We start from the raw sequence: 24,593 nt of genomic DNA on the forward strand, positions 1-24,593 counted from the left end.
TTTTGTTTGGATTCCCAAGGTTCCCTTTGTTCACCTTGAGCCAGCTTCCACCCTGGCTCCTGTGTGAGCACCGGGGCCACATAGCTCTGGGGACACGAGAGGAACCACCAGGGCCAGGGCTTCTCCCGTCCTCTAGCCCTCGTGCTCCTGGCTGGAAACTGGGATTTGCTAAGACAAGAGTAAAAAGCCACTGCTGAAACGGAGTGAATGTTAAAATGTCCCACGGCGTCCTGAGAGGTTTTATTCTGCTGGATGGTGACCCTAGCGGTAGGTTTTTACCCAAATAATTCCATTTCGAAGTGTTGAATGAGGTGATTCTAAGTGAGAGGCAATCTGCCTCTGGGTGTGAGCTCTCTTGTCTCTCGTGGGAAGAAGCGTGAGGGCCACCTCCAGCCCTGCTGCTGAGGGGTCAACCTGGATTCAGGGCAGGAGGCTGGGGAGACCATCCCGCTGCCCCTGCCCTTTGAAGGTTAACCCCTACTCCTGCCTGCTTCTCACCAAGCCCACGGGAAGGACAGGACACAGGCCGCGGGCTATAGAGGAAACGTTCACCAGGTTTGCTGTGGGCCTGGGCTTCAGCCAGGTCAAGGGGCTCTATTCAGACAGGAAATGCCCGAGTAGACGGCAGCCCCGTCACATGACGGAGGCCACTGGGAGTATTAACAACAGAGGAAATAAACGATCTGTGAACAGGGACTGTGAGAAGAACTGGATACATAACGCAGTTAAAGGTCAAAGCTGGCCAGGTGAGAGAGAGAGAGGTGTGTGCCGCCTGCCACCCCAAGTCAGGGCGAGGCCTAGCGGAAGTAGTTGGGACATTCGTGGGCAACCAGGTGCCAGGCTTGATCAAAGGCCTGCACGACGGCTGGCTCCAGGGACCCCTCCTCAGTGGCCGCCAAGTTCTGCTCCAGCTGCTCCAGGCTGGACATGCCCAGGATGACCGCGTCCCCTGGGGCTCCCTGCAGGGGCAGACGGCCAGATGTCAACGCTCTTCTGCAGCATGGTGACCCCAGTTACACTCCCCCTCCAGCCCCACCCCAGCCAAGCCTTGGGATCTGATTTTTATTTACACCCTACACAGTTCTGGAAAGAACTTTAGGTACCTTCAACAGTGGTAACTGTGACTCCAAACCCTGTCTTTCCTCCTGCTGTTACACGGCTCATCATCAGACAGACCTAAATTCAGAGCCCAGTTCTGCCGCTAGCAGCTGGGTAAGCTTGGTTCCACTATTTAAACCCCCTGGGAGTCAATCTGCTTCTCAATTCTCAGCGTGGTTATGGGAATGAGAAATTATGGAAAGTTCTTAGCTCCCATTTATTGAAAACCTACTTTATCTATGTGCCAGACACTATGCAACTGTGTAAGGCTGAAGCTGGAGAAACATCTTAGCCAGGAAGACGCGGGGCACCAGAGAGGGGAGCTCCAGCTCCCACCAGACGAGTGGGCTGCAGTCAAATCTGTGATACATTTCTACCCCTTTCACAGCTGTGTGAACCCCAGTTTTCCCATCAGTAAAACTGGAATAATCACACTTCATCAGGCCAACATGATCACTCAATCCATGTTTGTAAAGCCCTCTTTACAGGGCTGGCACTTGGACAGCTACTAAGAACAACAGGAAGACATCTCAGAGGTAAAAACTATTTAGAAATCACCTTAAGGTAACTCCGGCTCCCCTAAAAGGGCAGAAGCAGAGCCTCTGGGGATGGCTGGGTTACCTGCAGCTGGGAGTGGTGGTACATCCACCGGAGGGCGGCCGACGTCATGCTGGGGGCGCTGGGCCCATATGCAGCCCCCAGGGCCTTCTCCACCAGGCCGATGGCCTCGAAGTGGTGCTCCTTCCAGAACCTGGGCAGGTGTAGTGTGGTGACACAGGTCAATACCATGGAGTCACACTGGGGGCCATAGTCCAAGAGCCAAGCAGGGCAGCTGTGCCCAGCCCTACCCCGCAGCATGGAAGGGCTGTGGGTCTCCTGCATTACTGGGCAGCAGAGCCACTCAGGATGCTGGCTCCCTCACCAGAGACCACAACAGTATCTTTACTCCTGAGACCCCAAAGCCTGTCCTCACTTGACCTAGAGAAACAAGCAACTAGTAAAGAGGCACAATTCGGCCCCAGGCTTCCTAAGCCTCCATCCAAGGCCCTCTCCTTCCCTCTTGGCAGGTGGTGAGCATTTCTCAGGGAAGAGCTATGACTTGGAAGACCCGGCATATGGTCCAGGGATTTGTCACGGAGATCACAAGAAAACAAGAAACCCTATGGGGCGTTTTGTAATACCTCCAGGAATCGAGATGTAGGTCCAGGCAGCAAAGGAAGGCCTGGAGCCCCCAGGAAAGCAGCCTAGAACTTCTCCATTTCAGATAGAGGGGACCCCCCTCCCCACCCCCCACCTTGACGTGGCCCATCCGCAGCTCACCGATTCCTGTAGACCTCAGCCCAGCTGTTCCCAAAGAAGCGGCCCACAGGCTGTTTCCTGTCCTTGTCCTCGTACTTGTACTTGCCGGTCAGCAGGCCCCCTGCGGGAAGGCTGTCATCAGATCCCCTGCCCGCACTGCTCCTGGAGGCTGCTCTGGACCGAAGTGGGGCCAGCGGGGTACCCAGGAGGGATGGAGGACCCAGCCCAGCTTCTTGTCAAACCCCTCCCTGCTTCCCAGGTCCCAAGTCTGTCCCGTACCAGCCAAAGGGTTGTAGGCGTAGAACCTCAGTCCAAAATGCCTGAGGCAGGGGAAGAGCTCCGTTTCCACCTGCCGGGTGGTGGCGTTGTACATGCCCTGCAGGCAGAAGGGGCCAGCTGGAGAGGGTGCACAGGTCAGGGGACCTCAGCTTTCTTTAAAAACCTTCAGTCAAAACCTGTCCATGACTTCAGCAATAATTTCCAAAATCACTAGTGGTGGAAGGGGATGAGGAGATGGTGCTGGCCCCTACGAAGGGACACTGAACGGGGTATGTCCTTCCGTAAATACCTGTAGGCACCAACTGTGGGCTGGACACTGAGTTCCCAAACACAAGTGGATCTAGTAAGGTCTCTGCTTCCAAGAGATGTTAGAGTTGCGTTAAAAACAGACAGAAGACAGGTGATCACAGAGAGGTGGGCTCTGAAATCATTAAGGATGTTCACAAATACTCGCTCAATATATGAAGACAAGCTCTGGAGACTGGAGGCCCCACTGGGCTGTCAGGAAAGGCTTTCAGAGGCAGAGGCCTCTAAGTGAGACCTGGGCAGTCTGCAGGGAGAAGGTGGGAGAGTGTTCCAGGCTGACGTGCACAGGGAGAAACAGGAAGGGATGGAAGCACACAGCAGGCAGGAAGGGGAGCCAGAGCAGAGAGCAGGTGCCTGGTGGCAGGGCTAAGGGCACCCGGGAGCCATCCGCAGCTGTAAGCAAGGGAGCGGCTGCTATGGAGAGGGCACGGGGACAGTCGGAGGGGCTGGGAGGACCCAAGATCAACAGGCACCCTGGGGACAGAGGCCTCTGCAGCCCTGGCCTCACCTGGTACACGGTGGGCAGGATCCAGCCGTTGCTCCTGCACAGGGTACAGATCTCAGCCACCTCCCAGGCGGCATAGTTGGAGAGGCCAAGCTCCACAAACTTGCCCTGCAGGGGAGAGGCCAAGGTCAGAACCCATCACAGCCTGGGACGCTAGGAAGGGGAGACTGGGCTGGGGATGCTGGGAGTCGGGTCTCTCCCCAGCTCTGCTCTGGGACAGCCCTGGAGCCTCTACTCTCCTGGGTAATGATAGGTCAAAGAGAGGAGCAGGGGTCCACCCTCACCTCCTGGTGCAGCTGGTGGCAGGCCCGCAGTGTCTCTTCCACAGGGGTGTCATGGTCAGGTGCATGTAGATAGAAGAGGTCGACCTGGGGGCACTGCAGCCGCTTCAGTGATGTCTCCAGCTGGGACCGGAGACTGTCAGGCTTCAGGGACCTCCCTTCCCAGGGATTGGCCTTGGTAGCGATTTTCACTTTGCAGGAAGAACATAAAGGTTAAGAAACTTATTACAACCACTTACTAGCCAAGTGACCCAGGCTTAGTTACTTCAGTTCTCTGAGGTTCAATTCTCTAATCTGTAAAATGGGGATGGTAACAATGGAACTGTCCTCATAGGGAGATCGTGAGGATCAAACAAGTTCTCACGTGTGAGTTCTCAGTGTTCACTGCTGTTGTATTATTAGTCGCAACTGCTGGCTGTGCAAAGTCTTGTACTAGGGGCCAAGTACACAGAGATGAACTAAAAACCCTCGATCTCTGCCTTCAAGGAGCTCAAAGCCTAGACAGTGACGGTACAATATGTAAGTGGGGTAGAACCCAGAGGACAGGTGTGTGGTCAACCTGGGAATTCCAGGGAGGGCTTCCTGACCCCGGAGCTGAGTCTCCAAAAAGAGTTACAGCCAACAAGGAAGGGTGGGAACTCGGGCAGAGTCACAGAGACAAGAAAGCACAGTATGTGAAGGGTCATCTGCAATTCTGAGTTCTAAAAGTACAAACTCCAGGCAGGGAGCAACGGGACACGAGACAAGAGAACGGGGCACAGACCTAAATCCCAAAGGGTTTTCTCAAATACCATCATTCAAAGATTTTATGACTGAACTGGTCAACTGTCTCACTCTGGCTGTGGTACAGAGAGAGAAGTCAAGGGGACAGGCCTGCAGACAGGGGGACAAGTAAAGAGGCTGGTGCAAGAACTCAGGAGAGAGAGCCAGCTGCCAAGCCTAGCCCTTGGCAGATCAATTTGAGAGAGAGGTAGAAGGTAAAATGAGCAGAGGGCAATTACGGTTTCCCCCTCCCCTTCCAGACTCCCGGGAGCATGCACGTCTTCACATCCACTGTAGAGACACTCCCCATGAGAACGAGACAGTGTTCTGTGCTGCAAGCAGCTTGGAAGTGCTATGAAGAACTCTGGCTCTCTGGATTCTGTACTTTCCATACTTGGCAAAGGCAACTCAGTAGTTCACAAGGGAGGGAGTCATCAGACCACTTGGATATTAGAGAACAAGTCCAGATTTTCTCCATTCCTTACACTTCTCAATTCCCCCTGCATTCTTGGTGTGAACTTTCCCTCGGGTCCGGCCTGAGGACTTTGACCCAGTGAGTGCCAGGCCTCAAAGAAGGAAGCAGGGAAGGGCTGGAGGGGAAAAAACTCAGAAACAAAATCTTCACTAGCAACGAGAGGCAGCCAGGTGAACTAGAAAGTGTGGGTCTGAGATGCACATTTCCAGTCTGTTCCTCCAGATCCACCAGGCTCTGAATCTAACGAGGACCTAGAGGGGACCGCACACAAGCGGCCCACACCTGGGAAGGAAGAGCCTCAGGATGGAAAAAAGGAATCAGAGTGTGGTAGTAATAGTAACAGCTGACACTTGTTGGGTCCCATTCTGTGCCAGGCACTTCCAGTGGCATCAGGCTGATGAGGGACCATCCCTACACCCACACACATCCTCTACTGAAGCCACACCTGCCTCCTGGCCATCCTTCCACACACTGGGCACTTTGCATTTCCAAGCCCCATCTTGGCGCAGCTATGCCCTCAGCCTCTCATGCCCCTTCCTCTCATTCTCTGCACAGCAAACCACTATTGGTCCCTTAAGGCCCAGCTCCAGTGTTCTCTGAGCCTTCCCTAGTGCCTCTCCCTGTTCCGGTCATGCCCTCTTCCCCCTAAAAGTGCTTCCTCTTCTGGGCTCCCCTGCAATCACTTGCTTCCATCTTCCCCACTAGACTCTGAGCTCCCTGGGGACAGGATAGCATCGCTTTCCCTTCTACAGCCAATGAAAAGCCTAGCACTACAGGAATGGACAGAAAGGCATTACCTAGCCCTTACACCTTCCTCCTCACTCTACCACCCCTGTTCCCTCAGACCAGACAATGATAAGGCTACAGCTTTCCCTAAGAAAGTCAGGGATACTGCCAACTGAACAGAGTAAAGTCTAGGGACTGACGAAAGACAAGGATGAGAAAAAGGCGCTGGGGGAGCTCAAGAGCAGTGAGGACAATAGGCAGAAGGGCGTAGGAAGAACGCCTGGGAACCGGTTATGGGCACCTGGCAGGGTTGGAACAGGGTACGGCATAGCTCTGGAGGCCAGGGCGGCAGCGGTGCACTAAAAAAGCAATGGGAGTAGAAACGAAGTACTAGATCTGGCTCAGGGTAACATTTGGGGGTTACCGAGTTGTAAACCCCAGGGGAGGAAGTGGAGGGGAAAGTGGTCAGGACAAAGCACTGTTGAGCTGACCAGGGTAAGATGTGCTTGGGGCTTGAGGAGCAGAGGGAATCAGAGTTGCGGGGTGACCAAGGGGAGGTCAAAGCCCCGGGAAAAGGACTAAGCTGTCTGTCCTGACCGAGGCTGGTGCACGGCTGGGGTCAGGTCAGCGTCCCGTGGGACTGTCTGGCTGCACCGTGCAGGGGTAGGCCTGGGGGCCAGGACGCGGGCGCCAGGAGTTACCTCTGCAGTCGCCGCCGCCGAGACCGAGCCCCAGGCCACCCAGGATGCTCTCGGACTGGCCGTCGCTGTACATGAAGGCCGTGTCCAGCTCAGTATGGCCGCGTTCCAGGAAGGATCGCACGGCTGCGGCGCTGGTGGGCGCGTCCATGCGGCGCCCCATCTCCATGGTGCCCAGCACGGTGGCGGGCCGGGCCGGAGAACCCGAGGAGGCCCGCGGCGGTCGGGACATAGCGGCGGCGGCGCGAGCCTCGGGAGGCTGGGGGATACGCGCGCAGCGAATGGCTGCGCGGACCACTGCGCGAGACAAGGTCCGGAGCATGAAGTCGGCGCCTGCGTAGTGGGGAGCCTCGGGCCCCGCCCACCCGCCACGGGGGTGGAGCCCCGGAGGCGGTGAGGGAATGAGGACAAAGTAATGCGGCGCCCCTCCACGCACGCTCGTTCGCCACGCCTCCAGGGGCCGTCCGTCAAGTGAGCGGCGCAAGAGGCGGAGCCGCGTGGCTCCGGGGCGGGGCGGAGCGGGGCTTCGGGTCAGCTGACTCAGACCCGAGGGACAGAACTCAGAAGCCGGGCGGTGCGGCGGATCTTGAGGTGGTGAGCCGAATATGAGGCTGGGGGCTGCGAGTCGGGACCCTAGACCTTCCCTACTACATCTTTCCTACCCTCTCCCCCAGCCCCTGGACCATCCTGGGGCTCCTGTCCCCACTTTGGGGCATGAGATCCTGGAGCGAGGCTGTGGGCTGGGATTGGGGAGGCCTTGGGGGCCCACGTCCCCCTCCTCAGGGGTGACCAGCATGGCCTCTTGGATCGGCCTGGCCAAAGGTTGGGGTCTGGATTTCCTTTTCAGCTCCTGGTCTTGGCCGACAGGCCCCTTCACTTCTGACGGCTTTGTTTTCCCCAGGGCAGGCCAGGGGAGGGGGGCCTCGCGGCAAATGAGCACTAATCCCAGCGGCTGCCCTGTCATTATCCCCACCAAACAGGCGGCCCGTGCTGGGCTGAGTCACTCAGAGGGCGTTGAGACCAAGGAGCTGGAGGACCGCCGCCCCAAGCCGGGACGCTCCTCCCCTCAGGTACTCCCCAGGTCTGCAGGGAGCCTAGATTGTCCCCTCCCACCACACGCCTAGGACAGGCTTCCAAGTGTGTAAGTGGGGAGTCTGCGCTTGGAAGTGTGAGGACTGGCGCAGTCTTGTCTATTCAACGCGTACTGAAGCCTGCTGTTTGCCAGGGTCCCTGTAGGGGAGGGGGGAGAGCTACAGCCAGAACAGAATAATAGCCATCCCTGACTATTACTGCTGAGTGTTTCACCTGTGCCAGGCACCATTCTAATCACTTGGCCTGGATTATCTCATTTAACTCTGCCATTATCCTAGGGGGTGGATACTTGCATTACGCCCCCCCCTCCATTTTACAGATTGGAACTCTGAGGCTCAATCACTTGCCCAAGAGTTCTATACTAGTAGGCATCAGACAGGTCAGTTCCAGGGTACTTTCTCCTCATCCCTAGGCCGTCCAAGCTCCCAATTAGGTCTTCCTTCTTTCCTTTCGGACTTTCTCTCTCTCCTTTCTTTCTTTTCTTCCTTCTTTCCTTCCTTTTTCCCTCCCCTCCCTGCCCCATCTCTCTGTCTGTCTTTCACTAATTTTCTTAACCTTTACTGTGCAGCTGGTGTGTCTAGGCCCCAAGAAAAAGTTTACAACTAGGCTGAAGGGAGTGGAGTGGGCTTAGATGTGAAGGTCGCTGAAGAGAGTGATGAGCGTTCTTCGGGCATACGGACCAGGGTGGGGGAAGAGATGACAAGTGTTGTCCAGTCAGCTCCTGCAAGACCCCCTCTTTGAGAAGGCAGTGGAAAACAGGGTCTTAGTATCTTTACCACGCCCTCCGGCGGGGAGAGAACACGCCTAGGGGAAGAGATGGCATATACAGAAGTCTGCAGGCCTGAGGATGACTGTCTGAAGATTCAGAGGGAGGAACTGGAGAGGAGGTAGGGAGGTCAGTTCTTGGAGTACCCTGGGGCCCTGTCTCAAGGAATTTGGACTTATCTGATAGATAAGGGTGGCCACTTGAGCAGCTTCAGTGGGAAGCCTCTCCCTGACTCAGCTTGGGATCTGGAAGAGGAGCTTGCCTGTGGCAGGAGATGCCTTTCCCAGCGCTGCCTTTCTTAAAGTCTGGCCACATGCACCAGCATCCCCTGGGGGAGCTTCTTCAACCCGAGGTCCCTGAGCCCCAGCCCAGACTCACTGATCCTGAATTTCAAACATGTGCCCTCACTGAGTCCAAGGCCCCCCTGCTGTGGTCCTTGTCAGACGTACAGAGCTGATCAACCTTTGTTGCAACCCCGGACATCCATTTACTCGATGCTATTGGACCAGGAGGTGGGCCCATTCTCAGAAGCCAGAATCTACAGGTGACAGGCTCCATGCACAGTGGCCCTCAGAGGAAAGCCCCTTCTGTTCGGGGTGCAGGTGTGTCTCAGAGTGTCCTGAGCCCGGAGCTGTACAAGGGGCTCTGGGCATGGACAGGGGACCACCTACCCAGTGCCCTGGGCCCTGTGAGCCAAGGTACATCCCTCAACCCCCTTCCCCCTCATTGGGCATGTGTCCACCTTATTTCTTCCCTAATCGGGGTGAAAAGAGGGAGTGAGAATGGCCTCAGGGTAGTTGAGGTACTGGACTCTCCTTCTCAAAACAGTCACTACCGTTACATCAGACACCCGGCTAAGAGATTTATGTGCATTTCATCTGTACAGCAACCCCGAGGAGTAAGTGTCATTATCCTCATTTTATAGACAGACTCAGACGGTTACTTGCGCAAGGCCACTCAACCTTATCTGTAAAATGAGGACAGTGTTCCCCTCACAGAGAAGTTACGAGGGTGGCAAAGGACTTGATTTGCCATGCCTTTTGGCACTGCAGAGGCACAGCGCCTACCTGGACTGGATGCTAACCTTGGGTGGCCTTGCAGGTGCTGGTGGCAGGACATCAGGTAAACGGCTCAGGCATCAGCTGTGCCGAAGGTCAAGGTGGGTCACCAAGGGACAGGAAGAGGCTTTCAGCCACACTTGTGGGGCCCTGGAGGTACTGCCGTGAACTGGGCAGGTGGTGACCTCGGATACCCTTGCGTCCAGCTCTGGGCTCCCTGGCGAGTCACACTAGGGCTGAGAGCCTCGAGCTTCCTGAGAAAAGAAGCTGACTCGCTTCCTTTCCCTTCCGATACCCCCAGATTGCTGTGACCTCAGCAGTTCCAAAGGTCTGGCCGAGATGTCTTTGCCCATTCAGATCACTGTACCGTAGTCTGAGTGGCTTAGAAACAAACATTAATTTCTCCCAGTTCTGGAGGCTGGGAAGTCCAAGATCAGGGTGCTGGGAGATTTGCTGTTAGTGAGGATCCACTTCCAAGATCATAGGTGGCTGTCTTCTCTCTGTGTCCTCACCTGGCAGAAGGGGCGAGGGGTCTCTCTGAGGTCTGTTTATAAGGGCGCTAATCCCATTCATGAGGGCTTTGCCCTCGTGACCTAACTACTCCCCAAAGGCCCCAGCTCAAAATCCCATCACATTGCACGTTATTTCAACATAGGAATTTGGAGGCGGGCGGTGGGGGTGGGACATAACATTCAGTCTCTAGCTTTCAGTAATAGGACGTTGCTTTATGAGAATCCTGGGTCTTTTGACACACTCAGGAACTGGAGGTGGCTGGAGAGAGCCTCACCCTGGATAAGGAAAGCCCTTCTGAGCTCAGTGAAAAGGGGAAGCCTGCCTTCTGGCTGCACGAGTCGCTGGGCTGCTGCGCCAGACCACGGGAGGGTTCCACCGCGCCCAGGGACAGAAGTGCTGGGGGCAGCATGGCATGGTGGCTATGAGCAGGGGTTTGGATCCCAGTCCTGGCTTTGACTCTTGGCCCTACCACTTCCTGCCTGGATGGTCCTGGCAAGTCACTTTCCTGGGTCCCCATGGCTGTATCAGCAGCCCCCACTTCATAGAGTTGATGTGTGGCAAAAATGCAGAAGGGCCTGTGAGGTGCTTAGCACAGAGCTGCTCAAGAGCTCAGGGCTGTGATGATTCTCCACAGCCCCACTTTCTCTTCCTCCTCTGGGAGTGTCACGTGGGCAGTGACTGCTCTAGTCACTGTTCAGGGTGCCCAGACACCAGGAGGGGACTTCCCTGCCTGCCCCTGCAAGCAGCCAGTTCCTAGCTCTGTCAGTGGTGAGAATGGGGAGGTGGCTCTGGATGCCTTGCTGGCAGGCATCCCACACACAAGAGATGCTGAGAGAATACAGCTCAAACACGCCAAACTTCAGTCCCACCACCTGTGCAACCCGGGGGCTCCCTGGTCCTTCTCTATTTGCCTCATCTGACCAATGTTGGGGGACAACTGTACTTTATATTTTAAGGTTATACTCCGTTTACAGTTATTATAAAATACTTTGCTATATTCCCGTGTTGTACAATATATCCCTGTAGCTTATTTTATACCTAATAGTTTGTGCCTCTTAGTCCCCCCCCCCCATTTTGCCCCTCCTCCCTTCTCTCGCCCTACTGGTAACCTCTAGTTTGTTCTCATTGTCTGTGAGTCTGCTTCTTTTTTGTTATAATTGCTAGTTTGTTGTAATTTTTTGGATTCCACATGTAAGTGATAGCATACAGTGTTTCTTTCTCTGTCTGACTTATTTCACTTACTGTAATGCCCTCTGAGTCCATTCATGTTGCTGCAAATGGCAAAACTTCATCCTTTTATGGCTGAGTAGTATTCCATTGTGTGTGTGTGTGTGTGTGTGTGTGTGTGTGTACACTACATCTTCTTTACTCATTCATCTGGGACAACTGTACTTTAAATGAGATAATGTAATTAATGGGCCTGGTCTCAGCAGACCCTCACAGTGTAATTTACAAGAAGAATTCAGAGTTATAGACATTCAAGAGTTATAACAGAGGTGACATTGTCTGAGGGCTCAGTTCTCTACACCATATTTATGAACTCATTTAATCCTCACAACTATGTGGAGGAGGCACTGTTGTCGTCCCCATCTTGCAGATGAGGAAACTGAGGCACAGTGAGGCTGAGTCTCTTGCCCGAAGTCACACTGTTAGCACGTCGAGCTGGGATTTGAATGCTCTTGTCCCTGACCACAGAGCCAGCGCTCCCCACACGCGTGGTTGCTTTGACCTTAGTGCTTGAGGTTGATTGTGTCCTCTGTCTGGCTCAGGGGCTCGGCCGGTGCCAGGTGGTAAGGCTGAGATGGGCTTAGGTTGGCCGGACCAGGACTGGGACCTGGATCTCCCCAAACTGAAGGCCCCCTCTTTTTCCCTGTAGAGCCCTCGCCTGCCTCGGCACACCGGTACCCTCTCTCCCTCCCTCCCTTCCTCTGCAACTATGGTCTGGAAGAAACTGGGCTCCGGCAACTTCTCCAACTGCCCCAACGGCTCCCGCCAGTGGATATGGGACGTGTTTGGCGAGTGTGCCCAGGACGGCTGGGACGAGGCCAGTGTGGGCCTGGGCTTGATCTCCATTCTCTGCTTCGCTGCATCCACCTTCCCGTGAGTAACATCAGGGTGGTGGGACCAGGCTGGGTTGCACGGCTGGGGCAGTGAGGGGCTGAGCAGAGTTGGTGTTGCCTGGCTGCCCTCGGGCCTCTCCAGACTCAAGGCCAAGTGTGCTCCCCCCTCCACCCCCACTCACTGACTTTCAGCCCCTCCGAAGGGCCCTACACTAGGGCCCCACTCTAGGCCCTGCCTTGTGCTGGGCCTTGGGGACACAGAGATAATAGTACTAACACCTGCTACTGTTCACTGAGTGCCCGCTGTGTCCTAGCTCATTTCTAAGCACTTGACATGTTTGTACCCTGTTTAATCCTCATAACCACCCTGTGAAATAGATACAGTCTCCATCCCTACTTTACAAGAAAATGGAAACCCAAAGAGATTAAGTGACTTGCTCTGGATTGCACAGCTAGTAAGAGAAAAGGCAGAGGAAGGGGTGGGCTGGGATGCAGCAAACAAGGCCTCTGTCCTGTGATAGTCTAGTGGCGGACAGGCAGTGATTACAAAACAGCGTGGCCACTGCTGTGATTAGGGACTGAGGACACACCATGAGTCCCTTGACTGCTCTGCACCTCAGTGTCCTCATCTGTAAAATGGGAATATTGTTCGCTACCTCACAAGGTTGGTGCTATAAGGACGGCCGTTAACACACTGTATGCTCAGTCCCATGGCTGGGCAGAGGGTGTGAGAGTTAGGGGCCAGGGAGAGGTGAGGTCAAAGAGGTCATCAGGGGCCTTGTAACATAAGGACACGCTCCACTGTTAGATTTTGTGCTCTCTATCCTGAGGGAGAAAGATAATGGTTTAATTGAGAGAGAGTTCATACACAATAGAATCAGCCATTTCAGCGTCCAAGTCCACGGTTTTAGTATATCCAGAGTTGTGAAGCCATCGCCACAATCAGTTTTAGAGCATTTTCTTCACCCAAAAAAGAAACCCAGAGAGAAATGAGTCATTCCTCATTTCCCTCTAAATCTCCCAACCCCTGCCACCAATCTACTTTCTGTCTGTAGATTTGCCTATTCTGGGCATTTCATATAACTGGATCAGACAGCACGTGGCCTTCTGTGACTGGCTTCTTGCCCTGAACATAACATCTCCCCGGTTCACCCACGTTGTGTGTAGCGCGTGTGTGTCTGTACTTCATTCCTTTTTATGTTTGATACTAGTCCATGGTATGTGTGTACCACATTTTGTTTATTCATTCATCCACTGCTGGACATCGGGGTGGTTTCAACCTTTTGGCCCTTATGATTAAGGCTGCTCTGTACAAGTATTTGTGGGAACATGTGTTTACTCCTCTTGGATGTAGATCTAAGGAGTAGAATTTCCAGGTCACATGGTAACTGTATGTTTAATCTTCTGAGGAACTGCCAGACTGTTTTCCAAAACATTTTCACCATTGTATATTCCTCTCAGCAGTGTATGGCGGTTCCAGTTTCTCTGAATCGCCATCAACACCTGCTATTTCCTGTCTTTTTCATTCTAGTCGTCCCACAGGGTATGAAGTGCTCTCTCATTGTAGTTCTGGTTAGTGTTTCCCCGATGGCTGGTGGTATTAAGTGGTTCTTCGTGTGCTTGTTGGCCAACTTATATTTTCTTTGGAAAAAGGTCTATTCAGATTCTTCACCCATTTTTCTTTTCTTTTTTTTTTAAATTGAAGTATAGTCGGTTTACAATGTTGTGTTAATTTCTGGTGTACAGCATAGTGATTCAGTTATACAAATATATATATTTCTTTTCATACACCATAGATATTTTTTTTCATTATAGGCTATCGCAAGGTATTGAATACAGTTCTCTATGCTCTACAATAGGGTCTTGCAGTTTATCTATTTTACATAGAGTAGTTAGTATCTGCAAATCCTGAACTCCCAGTTTATCCCTCCACCCCCGCCTTTCCCTCCTGGGAACTACAAGTCTGTTTTCTATGTCTGTGAGATTGTTTCTGTTTTGTAAATAAGTTCATTTGTCTCATTTTTTTTTAGATTCCACATAAAAGTAGAATTTTTTTTAACGGAGGTACTGGGGATTGAACCCAGGACCTCATGCATGCTAAACACGCACTCTGCCTCTGAGCTATGCCCTTCCCCTGTACTAGATACAACACCCTCATCTGATACATGATTTGCAAGTATTTTCTCCCATCTTGTGGGTTGTCTTTTCAGTTTCTTGAAGGTGTCATTTGAAGCACAAAAATTCAAAAATTTAATGGTGTCCAGTTTATCTTTTTTGTTGTTGTTGTTGTTTGTGCTTTCGATGTTGTATGTATGTTGTATTAAGAAGTAATAGCTTAATCTGGCTAACAAAGAATCACCTTTATCTTTTCTTCTAAGAGTTTTGTGTAGACTTATCCAATTCTGACACCAATTGTGATGTGTGTTTTTTCCCACAATACCAAGCAATCAGCTCAATTCTTACACGATCCGACTGAAGACAGCATCAGATCCCACAGGTTTAGGGCCCCATCCTACAAGACCGCTCCCTCCTTCCCCACTTCAGACGTCAGTCACAAGTCCAGGTTGTCACCTGTGCTTCTGGCCTCTGGCTATAGATTTAGAGGTTCCCACGACCCCTCCTTAGCTTCAATTAGTTTGCTAGAACGGCTCACAGAATTCTGAGAAACGATTTTTCTGGAGGCTTCATACACAGGTATGATACCTCTGATCACGTGGTTGGTTCCCATGGCAACCACTCCCGATTCTCAGGAGACCTAAGAGGGCTTTCCAGAAGTCACCTCATCAGCATTACAGAAGACACCTTCCTTTCCTTCCACCCTTAGGACATTCCACCGGCTTTAGGCGCTCTCTGCAGGGAATGGGGAAGACCAAACATATACATGTCTTACTGTATAATCACAGTATCACAAATTACCTCTTACATTTAGAGCTTTGATCTAGCTTGGGTTATATTTTGTATACAGTGTGAAGTAGGGATCCAACCTCATTCTTTAGCATGCAGTTCCCAGTTGTCCCAGTACCATATGTTAAAAGCCTGTCCTTATCCCATTGACTTGTCCTAGCATGTGTTGAGGGCTGGACATTTTTACCACCTCAGCTTGTCCCAGTTGCCATACAAGATGTGACGGAAGTAAGCAGAACCGACGCCATCCTTGCCTCTGCAGAGCTTCCATTCTGCCACCCACTAAAGATAACCTGGGAGCCATAGGGTAGGAGGACTGGAGGCACAAGGACAGAGGCTGGAGGCAGGGAGGCTGCCTTGGAGGCTGTGTAAGGTATCCAGCAAGCAATGATGGGGTTGGCATAGGTGGCCCTTAGGAGGCAAACTGGACTGGCCTAGGTGACTGGTGGAGGCCGAGGCAGGGCAACTCCCTGTCCTCAGGTGAGAGCTTCCCCAGAACTATGAAGAGCTGGCTGAGGCTTCCCCTTTCCACCTGGTGTAATCTTGGCCCTGCCTGGGCCTGGCTGATTAACTGGGGAGGTGGGTCAGCTGCCTGGGAGAGAGCCCCACCCACCTTTGTGCTTCTCATTAGGACTTGGCCTTCCCTGAGTGTGACAGAATCACTTCCCTGTGATTTATGGAGACACATCAAGTCACAGTTTATTAGAGGAGGCTTTCCTAAGGGCCACAAGTTCAACCTGAAGGGCCTTCTCCATGCCAGGCCTGTGCAGGGCTCAGGAAGCTTGAGTCCAGGAGGAACTGGCAGATGCTGGAAGAGTGCCCATCAGGGAAGGCCCTGAGGAGGAACTGACATTTCCTGAAGGATGTAGAGGAGAGAGTGGGCAGGCCATCTGCCCATGAAGAGTTTGGAGGAAGGGAAAGCAATCCTGGTGGAGGGACGTGCAGAGGGACGGGGGGCCTTATCAGGACGTGCTCGGGAGGATGTCGGTCCTTATTGAAGAGCAGTGGAGGGCTCTGACAGATTTGGGCAAGATTGGGGTTTTAGATCCTTGAGAACGTAGACAGAAACGAAGGGAACAGGCTTGGGTAGGAACTGGAGAGGCCTGGAGGTGGGTAGGGGTGGGGCTCGGTAGGCGACAGAGGAGAAATGATGGCTGTGGGAAGACCAGAGACCTGTCCAGCTTTCCTAGTTTCTGTCTTGGGTGATGGGTGGGCTGCGGTGCTATTTAGTTACCTTTTACTGATTTAAATACATGCAAATGATTAAAAAGAATTATCAGCAGCAAACGGAAGTTGTGGAGCAGCTCAGAGCAGGACTGGAGCCTCAGAGTCTGGATGTGAATCCTGATTCCATGACTTTTCAGTCCCCAAAGAGGGGATTGGAAGGAAAGGGACTTGACCGCATGGCTTCTGTAACGTGAGCTCCAGGAGGCACAGCCCCGCCCTTCTCTGGTGCCCCTTGCCTATAACAGGCTGTAGTCTGGCCCATCTGATCATCAGCCATCCCTGGAGATAAGGCAGAGCCCAGGCCATATCACTGTCACCATCCTTCTGTCAAACCCATCAGCCCCTCCACAGAAGAGAGAATCCAGGGTCCCTGTGAAATGGTTCTCAGGGCCTGAGACAAGACGTTGGGACCCTATAAAAACCTCAGGGCCCCACCGAGAGCCCCTGGGTGCTCTGGGTGAGAATCTGTGTCACTCTATGGATCTCTCTGGAAAGATGCACGTCCCATCAAGGTGCCGGGTTGGAAGGGATTCCCCAGTAAAAACCCCCTAAGGGCAAAGAAAGGCTCATGAGAATCCTGCGTGCAGGAAGGGTTGGTTCCAGGTGACCTCTGTGCAGCCCCTGCCCCGCAGTCCTCTCGTCCAGGGCTATTCCCACATTTACCCTCCACGCGGTGTCACAGCCCTCGGCCTCTGAGCATGCACCTCCCTCCTCTGCCACAGCCAGTATATCAAGGCCTGCAAGACGGGCAACATGGACCAGGCCCTGTCCCTGTGGTTCCTCCTGGGCTGGATCGGTGGAGACTCCTGCAATCTCATTGGCTCCTTCCTGGCTGACCAGCTGCCCCTGCAGGTGGGCCGATCCCCGGGTGGGGTGGGCGGCCAAGAACTGCCATGGCAGGGGTGTCCTTCCATCCTGCAAGGGCCCCACACTGTGGAGAGAGCCCTCTGCCTCTGTGTGACATTGGGCTGCCCACTGCCCTTCTGTGGGCCTCAGTTTCCCCACCTGCAGAATGAGCATGTCAATCCAAAGGGTCACTGGGGTCTTGGACCTTGGAGGTGCTAAGGTCTTGACTCAGCTTTTGGGATGTGGGGTCCTGGAGGAGGAACGTTCTCCTGTGGGAGGCCCGGGTGCGGTCGCTCTGCAGCCGGGTGGGGCTGGGAGGCAGAGTCAGGAACCTGTTGTGTCCCCAGGCGGGAGTGCAGAGCCTTAATTGCCCCTGTATCCAGCGAGACATGAGCCACCCCTTACCCTCTGAGCCCTATTTTGACCCACCCATAATGCCCACCACTGTTTCCTCCATCTGCTTGGGCTGGTGCCCCTCCAGGCCCTGGCCTCCAATGTCTGGTTCTGCCAGGGAGGAATTATGACCCCCTCCTTTCCAGACATGGAAACAGAAGCTTCCAGAGGTGAAGCCGCTTGCTCAGGGTCACTGGGCTGGGGTGGGGGCCCCGGTGCTGGGCCGCGGTCCCAGCAGCCTGGGCCTGCCGCCAGCGCCCTGCGCCCCCGCGTCTCTTGCAGACCTACACAGCCTTGTATTACGTCCTGGCCGACCTGCTGATGCTGTCCCTGTACTTCCATTACAAGTTCAAGAAACGCCCCTCTCCGTGTGAGTACATTGGTCCTTCTGTGTTCAGGCACTTTGGGGCAGCCAGGAGGCCTGGGAGCTTGAGAGGAAGCAGGTTTCCCATTGCTGGTGATAACCCAAACCTCAGAAAGGCCTTATCTGAAAGCCTGAGCCCTGATCGGCTGATCAGCCGAGATAGAGGGCGATGAGCAGATCCGGGCGGGACCACAGGGTGCCCTTCACTGAGGTTCTCAGTCACCGAACACGCTGCAGCTGCTCCTCTGTGCTGGGGAAACAAGGACAAGGCACACAGGCCATCTCTGCCCTTCAGATTTCAGAAGGGGTCAGAGCCAGGGCTGCACAGTAAACCCCAGCACATGGGGTTGGGGCTGTCTTCATTAGCATTTCCATGCCTGATAACCACCCTCCTGCTCCCACTGCCCTCATCAGTTCACCTTTACAACTCTGGAAGATGGGTACTGTAGTTATACCCATTTTACAGATGAGGAATAAAAGCTCAGAGACATTAGGTCACTTGCCCAAAGTCACACAGCCACTGAGGACTCAAAGCCCAGTCTGTCTGCTGCCACTTGGGTGCCTAACCTCAGCTTCCCTCCTGCCATGTGTACAGGGTCTGCCCCCATCAATTCTGTGCTCTTGTTCATCTTGGGGGTGGCTTGTGCCACCCCACTGCTGAGCAGCACCAACTCTGTGGCTGCCCCGAGGGAGGTCTTCCGGGGACGGACGCTCCTGTCCGTGGAACCGGGCAATAAGGTGAGGTGTGGGTACGCGGTGGTAGAGTGGGGTTGCGGGTCCGGCTTGTCCTGAAGGCCCTCCCCCATACAGCCACGGGAGCGAGGGAACTGCCCTCTAGGAGGGAGCTCGGGGCTCTCACCCTGCACCCCGGCCCCTCCTGGGCACTGAGCATCCTGTTCTGCCCTCTCAGCCCTTCACGAAGCAAGAGGTCATCGGCTTTGTCATCGGCTCCATCTCCAGCGTGCTGTACCTGTTCTCCCGGCTGCCTCAGATCCGCACCAACGTGAGCCGTGGGCAGGGGCGGTGGGCTGGCCGCTCGGGCCCCTGGGTTAAGGAGTAGCACGTGGGCGCGGAAGGTCTTGTCCACACCACTGTTGGCTTGCGCAGCTTAATCCGGTTCTCCAAGCCTCAGTTTCTGCCTCTGGAAATGGGATGCCTGCCATCCAGGGATACATGTGACATATGTGTCCCAAGGAGGTAGGAGGTCAGGTGAGAGCGAGGGGCTGAGAGTAGAGGTGAAGGTGGGGGGTCAGGGATGGGCGTGGGGCAGGGAGAGAGCACCTCGGGGCCGGCAGGGTGGTGCAGCCATGGTCTCCTACCTACCTGGGCGGGATAGGGCAGGGGGCCCTGGAGAGGGTGTTGGAGTGGGGATGAGGAGTCAGGCCCTGGAAGGGGCTGGTCTGGGCGCCTGGCCCATGGTAGACACCGGTCACACTGTGAAATTGGCTCAGAGCATGTGCAGTGTGACAGGGCAGATGGACATGTGGACAGTTACAGTCCAGAGAGCCGAGAGCCCCGTGTGAGGTCTCTAACCCCCACCCTCTCTAGTTCCTTCGGAAGTCGACCCAGGGGATCTCCTACTCGCTGTTCGCCCTGGTGATGCTGGGGAACACGCTGTACGGGCTGAGCGTGCTGCTAAAGAACCCCGAGGTGGGCCAGAGCGAGGGCAGCTACCTGCTGCACCACCTGCCCTGGCTCGTGGGCAGCCTGGGCGTCCTGCTGCTCGACACCATCGTATCCTTCATGGCGTGAGGGCTGGCGGGGCCAGCATGGTTGCGGCAGCCTCTGCCTGCACACAGCTTCAGCATCCGGCCATCCTTCCATCCACCCATCAAGAGTCAAACCTCCCGTGTGCAGGGCACCCCGCTAGGCACCAGAGCAAGTAGTGAGCAACAACAGAATGACCCTTGCCTTTGGAAGCTCACAGCTCAGTGGGGAGGCTGAGCGGACACACATAATCATAATTACTTCACTGGGATCCACCAACTGCCGCAGAGAAAAACTGCAAGTGTATGTGAGCCGGGGGCTGTCCTGGTTTAGAGGCTCAGCAGAGGCCACTGCGGATGCCATTTATTTATTTACTCTTTTTTGGGGAGCGTGGTAATTAGGGTTTTTTATTTTTTTAATTTATTTTTAATGGGGTTACCAGAAATTGAACCCAGTACCTCATGCATGCTAAGCGTGCACTCTACCACTGAGCTATACCCTTCCCCCTACACATGCCATTTAAATTGTACCCTGAAGGAAAAGAAGTTAGTCAGGCAAAGCAAGGGAGGGATGTTCCAGACACAGCTTGTGCAAAGGCCCTAGAGAACAGGGCATAAATCAGCCCATGGAGGCCAGAGGAAGGAAAGCTGGAACGTGAAGACACACGAGTTAGAGACAGAAAAACTTGAGCTCAGATCCTGGCTCTCCTGCGTCCTAGCTGTGTGACACAGGGCCAACCGTTAGCCTCTCTGTGCTTCCATATCTTTGTCCCACTGTCTCACCAAGATAATGGGGCAACTACATAAGATAAAGTCTCAGGAAACACTCAGCGCCCAACCCAGCACACAGTGAGTGCTCAGTAAATGTTGGCTGGGTGGCTGAGCAGGGCAATATTTGGATCTCCTTCAGGAGAAAGTAAACATGGCTATAGTTCGACATTTGCTGACTCCCTGTTGGGTGCAAGGAGAGATAAAGAAAAGTCGAGTTCTAGCGCCACTTAGTGAAACCACTGGGACACTGTAGGGTGGAAGGAAGGCAAGATCCTGGGGCCGGGGTCAGGGGAGGATGCCCGAGGGAGGAAGACCCCAGTGCTGGACTTGGTGGATGAATGGGGTTCGTCTGGGGTCGAGGGGTCGGGAGGCAGCAAGAGCAGCAGCTGGGAGGCCGTGGCTGACCCTCCCAACCTGGCAGAGTTGGGGACAGAGGAAGGGAGGGGGGAAGTAGCTTCGGATGGAGCCACAGGCCACGCAGGGGCAGGTCTGACCCAGTCTGCTCTGTTCGGCCTTGACATCAACCTGTCCAGATCTCCATACAGTTCCTGCTGTACCGGGACGCGGCCACCTCCTCAGAGCGCCAGTCACTCCTCCCCAGCTGACCAGGACCCAGGCCCAGCCCAGGATGACAGGGACCTCCAGATGCCACACTCAGGAAGGGAGAAGTCTGGGCAGTGATGGTGCCCTTGGACTGAGCTGTGGAGGAAGCCGGGGGGCCTAGAAGTCCAGCCCAACCCCTCCCTGCAACACCTCCGAAAGCTTGGAGCTGCCTCTTCGAGAAGCCCTGACTGATTGCCTCTTCCTGGAGCAGGACGACCCTCTCTGGGGACTCACCTCTCAGGGTCTGAGCATCTGTCCCTGGGAGCCTAACGCAGGGGCTGCCGCCAAAACCTCGCCTCTAGGGGGACAGAACGGCTGCCCCTTGGCTCACCTACCTCACTCTGCCCGCTCAGCCCCGGGGAGGGTCCCGCTCCTCCTGGTGCGGCCAGGACTGTCCTAGTAAACGGTACTCCCAGCGCAGCCTGTTCTCGTTCCTTCCCTGAGGTGCCGGCGGGGTCCGGGCTGCTCTGGGAACAGTGTTGGATGGGGAAGGGGTCCTACCTACAGGTCCAGGGTGTGGGGGAGCCAAGCAGGAAGGGGCTGGGTTGGCTGGCTGCCTCTGCCTGGCCTCTCGGGCCTCTGGTTTCTTCAACCTTCTTCTCTGTGACAGGCTCCACACCTGGTAGTGGAGACACAGCAGCGAGAATGACACTCCAACAGGGTCCCTGCACCACGGTGCTCAGCATGAAGCAGAACAGTTAAGGTTCCGATCTTGGTTCTGCATCTTAGCTTTTCTGTGCCTCTGTTACTCATCTGTGCAATGGGTTAACAGTGTTGCTGCTTCATACGTTCTTCTGAGGATTAAATAAAATGGTGTCATTACGGAGGATAGCCCCAAAGTCTGGCATGCAGTAAGAGCTCAATGAAGGTTAGCTTTGATAGTTTTTAGTTGGAGGAGAGGGACAACCAGCTCTCCCTAGAGACCAGGGAGGCCTTCCTGGAGGAGGTAACATGGTAGAAGGAGCAGAGGGTAACCAATGAGAGTGTTGCAGGTGGGAAGGCTGGAGAGGAGGGTTGGGCTTAGCCCCAAGCTCTAGCTCCTGTGCCCTGACCTCAGTTTGTCTCCTAGACCCTCTCTGGAGTTCATTTTCTTCTTGGCCACAACCCCGTGGGTGGCCAGGACAGGAGGGCCAGCTCCCCTCCGTGCTGACCTGCTCCTGCCCCCACACACCCCGCCCCAGGCCCAACGGGTCCCACGAGCCATCAGGGTGGGTGGTGCCGGGTGCGGGTGAAGGCTGAGCCTCAGCGTGAACCTCCTTTAGAATCTTCTCTACCAGCCCCAGAGAAGGGAGCCTGGCCACAGGGCTGCAGCCTCTGCCACAAGGGGGCGCCATGGCCCAGTTTGATGTCACAAATATTTACCAAACTCAGCCCGTCTGTCCACCCACCCTGGACCACAATATGCTGGGCATCTGGGATGGGGAGACGGTTTCAGGGCTCTCATGGGAAGGACTCTGACCAGAAGGTACAAAGTGCTGTAGGAATGAGCACTCAACCAGGGAAGGCTTCATGGAGGAGGGCTCCTGGAGCCCAATCTTGAGGGAGAGGGAAGGGCATCTGGGAAAGGGAAGGGTGTGCCAAGGCCCGGAGATGGGAGTCAGGGCTGCTTCCAAGGTGGGGCTGATGTGAGGACAAGGTGGTGGGGGCGGGGCCAGCGCTCACAGCAGGTGACAGGGTTTAGTTGGAGGAGGAGGAGGAAGGAATTGGGGTGTGGGGAGACCCAGGCCTGCAGAGCCCTGTGTGTCACCTGGCATGCAGCTGACATTTATTGAGCACTTGCTGTGTGCAGGGCTGGGCTGTGCCCTCATTCGGTCCTCACTATCCCCTCTGCGGTAGGCACAGTCATTGTGGCCATTATACAGGTGGGAAATCAGACTCTGAGGAATTAGGCCACTTGCCCAAAGCCCCCCAGCTAGGAGTGGCAGATGTTGGATGCACATCGGGTCCCTCAACTACAGGGCCGTGGCAGGGCTGGCAGGGCTCAGGGGCCCTCCAAGTCTCCTCCCTGCCTCCACCCTTGGCTGCAGTCCTGGACTTCAGGCCGGGTGCCATCTAGCCTCACCCTTGCCTTTGGGGACAGCCCAGGCTCCCTTCCCGCTGTCCTGAGCAGCCCCTCCCACGAGCCTCTGGCCTTGTCCCAGTGGATGGTACCCTGGGGGCCCAGGTTCGTGCTGGCTCCGGCCCGGGCCTGGTTCAGAACCAGATTCTGGCTCCACCCGGGGCTATGACCTGGCTCAGTGCCCGCCCAGCCTGAAGACCTGGGGGCTCGGCCTGGCAGCATGAATCCAAGTGCGGGCCTGAGCTGGAGCTGGGTGGGGAAGAATGAGGTATCACAGCCCCGGCCCGGGGGATCCCTCATCTGGTGGGGGAGACATAATCCTTCTGGGGAATGCCCAGTCTGTGGGGTGATCGCTCTTGTTCACGGGCACCACCCAGTCTGCTGAGAGCTGTGGATCCTTCCTCCTTGGGAAGCACCCAGTCTGATGGGGGAAGCATGGCCTATGCCCCACGGAGGCCCTGTCTGATGGAGGCCGTCTCTGTGGCTGAACAAAGTAGCCTTGTGGGCTCGCTGTGCTGGGTAAAGGCTCATCAGTGTGTCCCTCGGTACCGAGATCCTCCCCTGGTTCCTCCCAAAGAGCAGAGGTGCCTGACGGATCAGCAGGTTCCACTGGCCTGACTGGGCCACGCTCGCCAGCTGGTGGGTCCCTGAGGTGAAGGGTCCCAGGTGGGTGGGTGCCTTTCTCCTGCTGGCTGCAGGGAAGGGGTGGTTGGGGCCTCGCCTCTAGGCATGGCCTGAAGGGACAAGACACTGTAGCGTGGGCCCAGCCAAGTTCTGCACTTTGGTTTCAGGCCCAGACTTGGCCCCAAAGTGGCCCTGCACTTACCAGTTGCCCTGGTAACTGGTCCAGGAGCGTTTCTCCTGCAGGACACTGACGCGGAGCAGGAGACTGGCCCAGTCACTTCCAAAGATCTCTGCCTTGGTGGCTTACATTTTAGCTATTATTGAGATGCCATCTGTGGAAATGCCTGGGGCTCCCCAGATCCTGGGGCAGGGTCAAGGGGCAGGCAGGTGGCATCTCCTACAAAGAAGGAATGGCCCACAGCCCCATCCTTAGCGCCTGGGCTCCGGCCCTCCCACCGAGGGTCCCCTTGGTTACTTACGGAACTTGGGATCTTTCGAAACCATGGTTTGGACATGGCCTTCAGTCCCGGCAGCTGAGGAAGGGGCAAAGCCCCACTTGCCCGTCTTCACCCACCTCTGGAGACACTTGGCTTTTTCCTCAAGAGCAGAAGGGTGGGGCCCTGGGAAACAGCAGGTGCCATATGACCAAGCGCTAACTGATGGGTTAGTGTTAGCATTGCCTTTCGCTGTGGACCAACTCGACTCAACTGATAACTGTGTATCAGTCCCCCAGCCTGTGACAACCCTGAGGCGACAGCCACCCACCTGTAGCTCTGCACCCAGCACAGGCAAGGGCTCAGTAAAGACTGTGGTTAGTAAATACTTCCCCACCCCCTCCAGGCAGTAGACATCTTGTTCACCACTGTGTCCCCAGTACACAGTAGGTGCTCAATAAATGTTTGGCAAACGAATGAGTGAAGTGAAAGCTTGAAATACTGTCCCTCAAGGAGCCCTCAATCTAGGGCCAGTCAACCCTCCAGGGCTCCTTCGTGCGATTTCCTCAGCCTGCTATCCTGTCTTAGGGGCGTTCGGGCCTGCTGGTCCCCAAGATGCTCGCCTTAGTGGGAGCAGAAGAAGGACCAGCAGGGGGTGCCAGGCTACACACACTTCTGCCACTTGCTTCCGGCTGCCCCTCAGAGGAAACCTGGTCTCAGAGCCCACTATCCCGCGTCTCACCG

At 55.1% G+C, this 24,593-nt stretch overlaps 2 protein-coding genes across 11 annotated transcripts; one reads left to right on the top strand and one right to left on the bottom strand.

The window, feature by feature from the left end:
- Window positions 1–204: 204 nt before the first annotated feature.
- Window positions 205–6,779, bottom strand: AKR7A2 (aldo-keto reductase family 7 member A2). The gene is made up of 7 exons (XM_032495317.1): window positions 6,433–6,779; window positions 3,772–3,959; window positions 3,491–3,595; window positions 2,677–2,773; window positions 2,419–2,518; window positions 1,720–1,849; window positions 205–959 (listed from the first exon to the last, which is right to left on the bottom strand). The coding sequence occupies exons 1-7, from the start codon at window positions 6,749–6,751 to the stop codon at window positions 798–800; spliced, it is 1,101 nt and encodes a 366-aa protein (XP_032351208.1). The 5' UTR covers window positions 6,752–6,779; the 3' UTR covers window positions 205–797.
- SLC66A1 (solute carrier family 66 member 1) lies at window positions 2,620–21,152 on the top strand. 10 transcript variants are annotated; one of them, XM_032495326.1, is made up of 10 exons: window positions 2,620–2,632; window positions 6,965–7,020; window positions 7,410–7,499; window positions 11,735–11,958; window positions 16,776–16,901; window positions 17,544–17,658; window positions 18,248–18,390; window positions 18,563–18,655; window positions 19,201–19,386; window positions 20,663–21,152. In XM_032495326.1, exons 4-10 carry the CDS (start codon window positions 11,860–11,862, stop codon window positions 20,732–20,734), a joined length of 834 nt encoding a protein of 277 aa, XP_032351217.1. In that variant the 5' UTR covers window positions 2,620–2,632; window positions 6,965–7,020; window positions 7,410–7,499; window positions 11,735–11,859; the 3' UTR covers window positions 20,735–21,152. The 10 variants fall into 10 exon arrangements, with proteins under 10 accessions (XP_032351217.1, XP_032351220.1, XP_032351211.1 ...); XM_032495329.1 differs by having other exon boundaries at window positions 17,571–17,658; XM_032495320.1 differs by having other exon boundaries at window positions 2,626–2,632; window positions 16,772–16,901.
- Window positions 21,153–24,593: the final 3,441 nt, after the last annotated feature.

The sequence above is a fragment of the Camelus ferus genome, chromosome 13 (genome assembly GCF_009834535.1).
Source record: "Camelus ferus isolate YT-003-E chromosome 13, BCGSAC_Cfer_1.0, whole genome shotgun sequence".
In the NCBI taxonomy this organism is placed as follows: domain Eukaryota; kingdom Metazoa; phylum Chordata; class Mammalia; order Artiodactyla; family Camelidae; genus Camelus; species Camelus ferus.

Coding starts and splice junctions, on each gene's coding strand:
- AKR7A2 (XM_032495317.1), bottom strand. CDS start 6,751: ATGCTCCGGACCTTGTCTCGCGCAGTGGTCCGCGCAGCCATTCGCTGC. Junction 3,960..6,432: donor CGGCGGCGGCGACTGCAGAG/GTAACTCCTGGC, acceptor CTTCCTGCAAAG/TGAAAATCGCTACCAAGGCC. Junction 1,850..2,418: donor GCTGAGGTCTACAGGAATCG/GTGAGCTGCGGA, acceptor ACACCTGCCCAG/GTTCTGGAAGGAGCACCACT.
- SLC66A1 (XM_032495320.1), top strand. CDS start 11,795: ATGGTCTGGAAGAAACTGGGCTCCGGCAACTTCTCCAACTGCCCCAAC. Junction 18,656..19,200: donor TGCCTCAGATCCGCACCAAC/GTGAGCCGTGGG, acceptor CACCCTCTCTAG/TTCCTTCGGAAGTCGACCCA. Junction 19,387..20,662: donor TCCTGCTGCTCGACACCATC/GTATCCTTCATG, acceptor CAACCTGTCCAG/ATCTCCATACAGTTCCTGCT.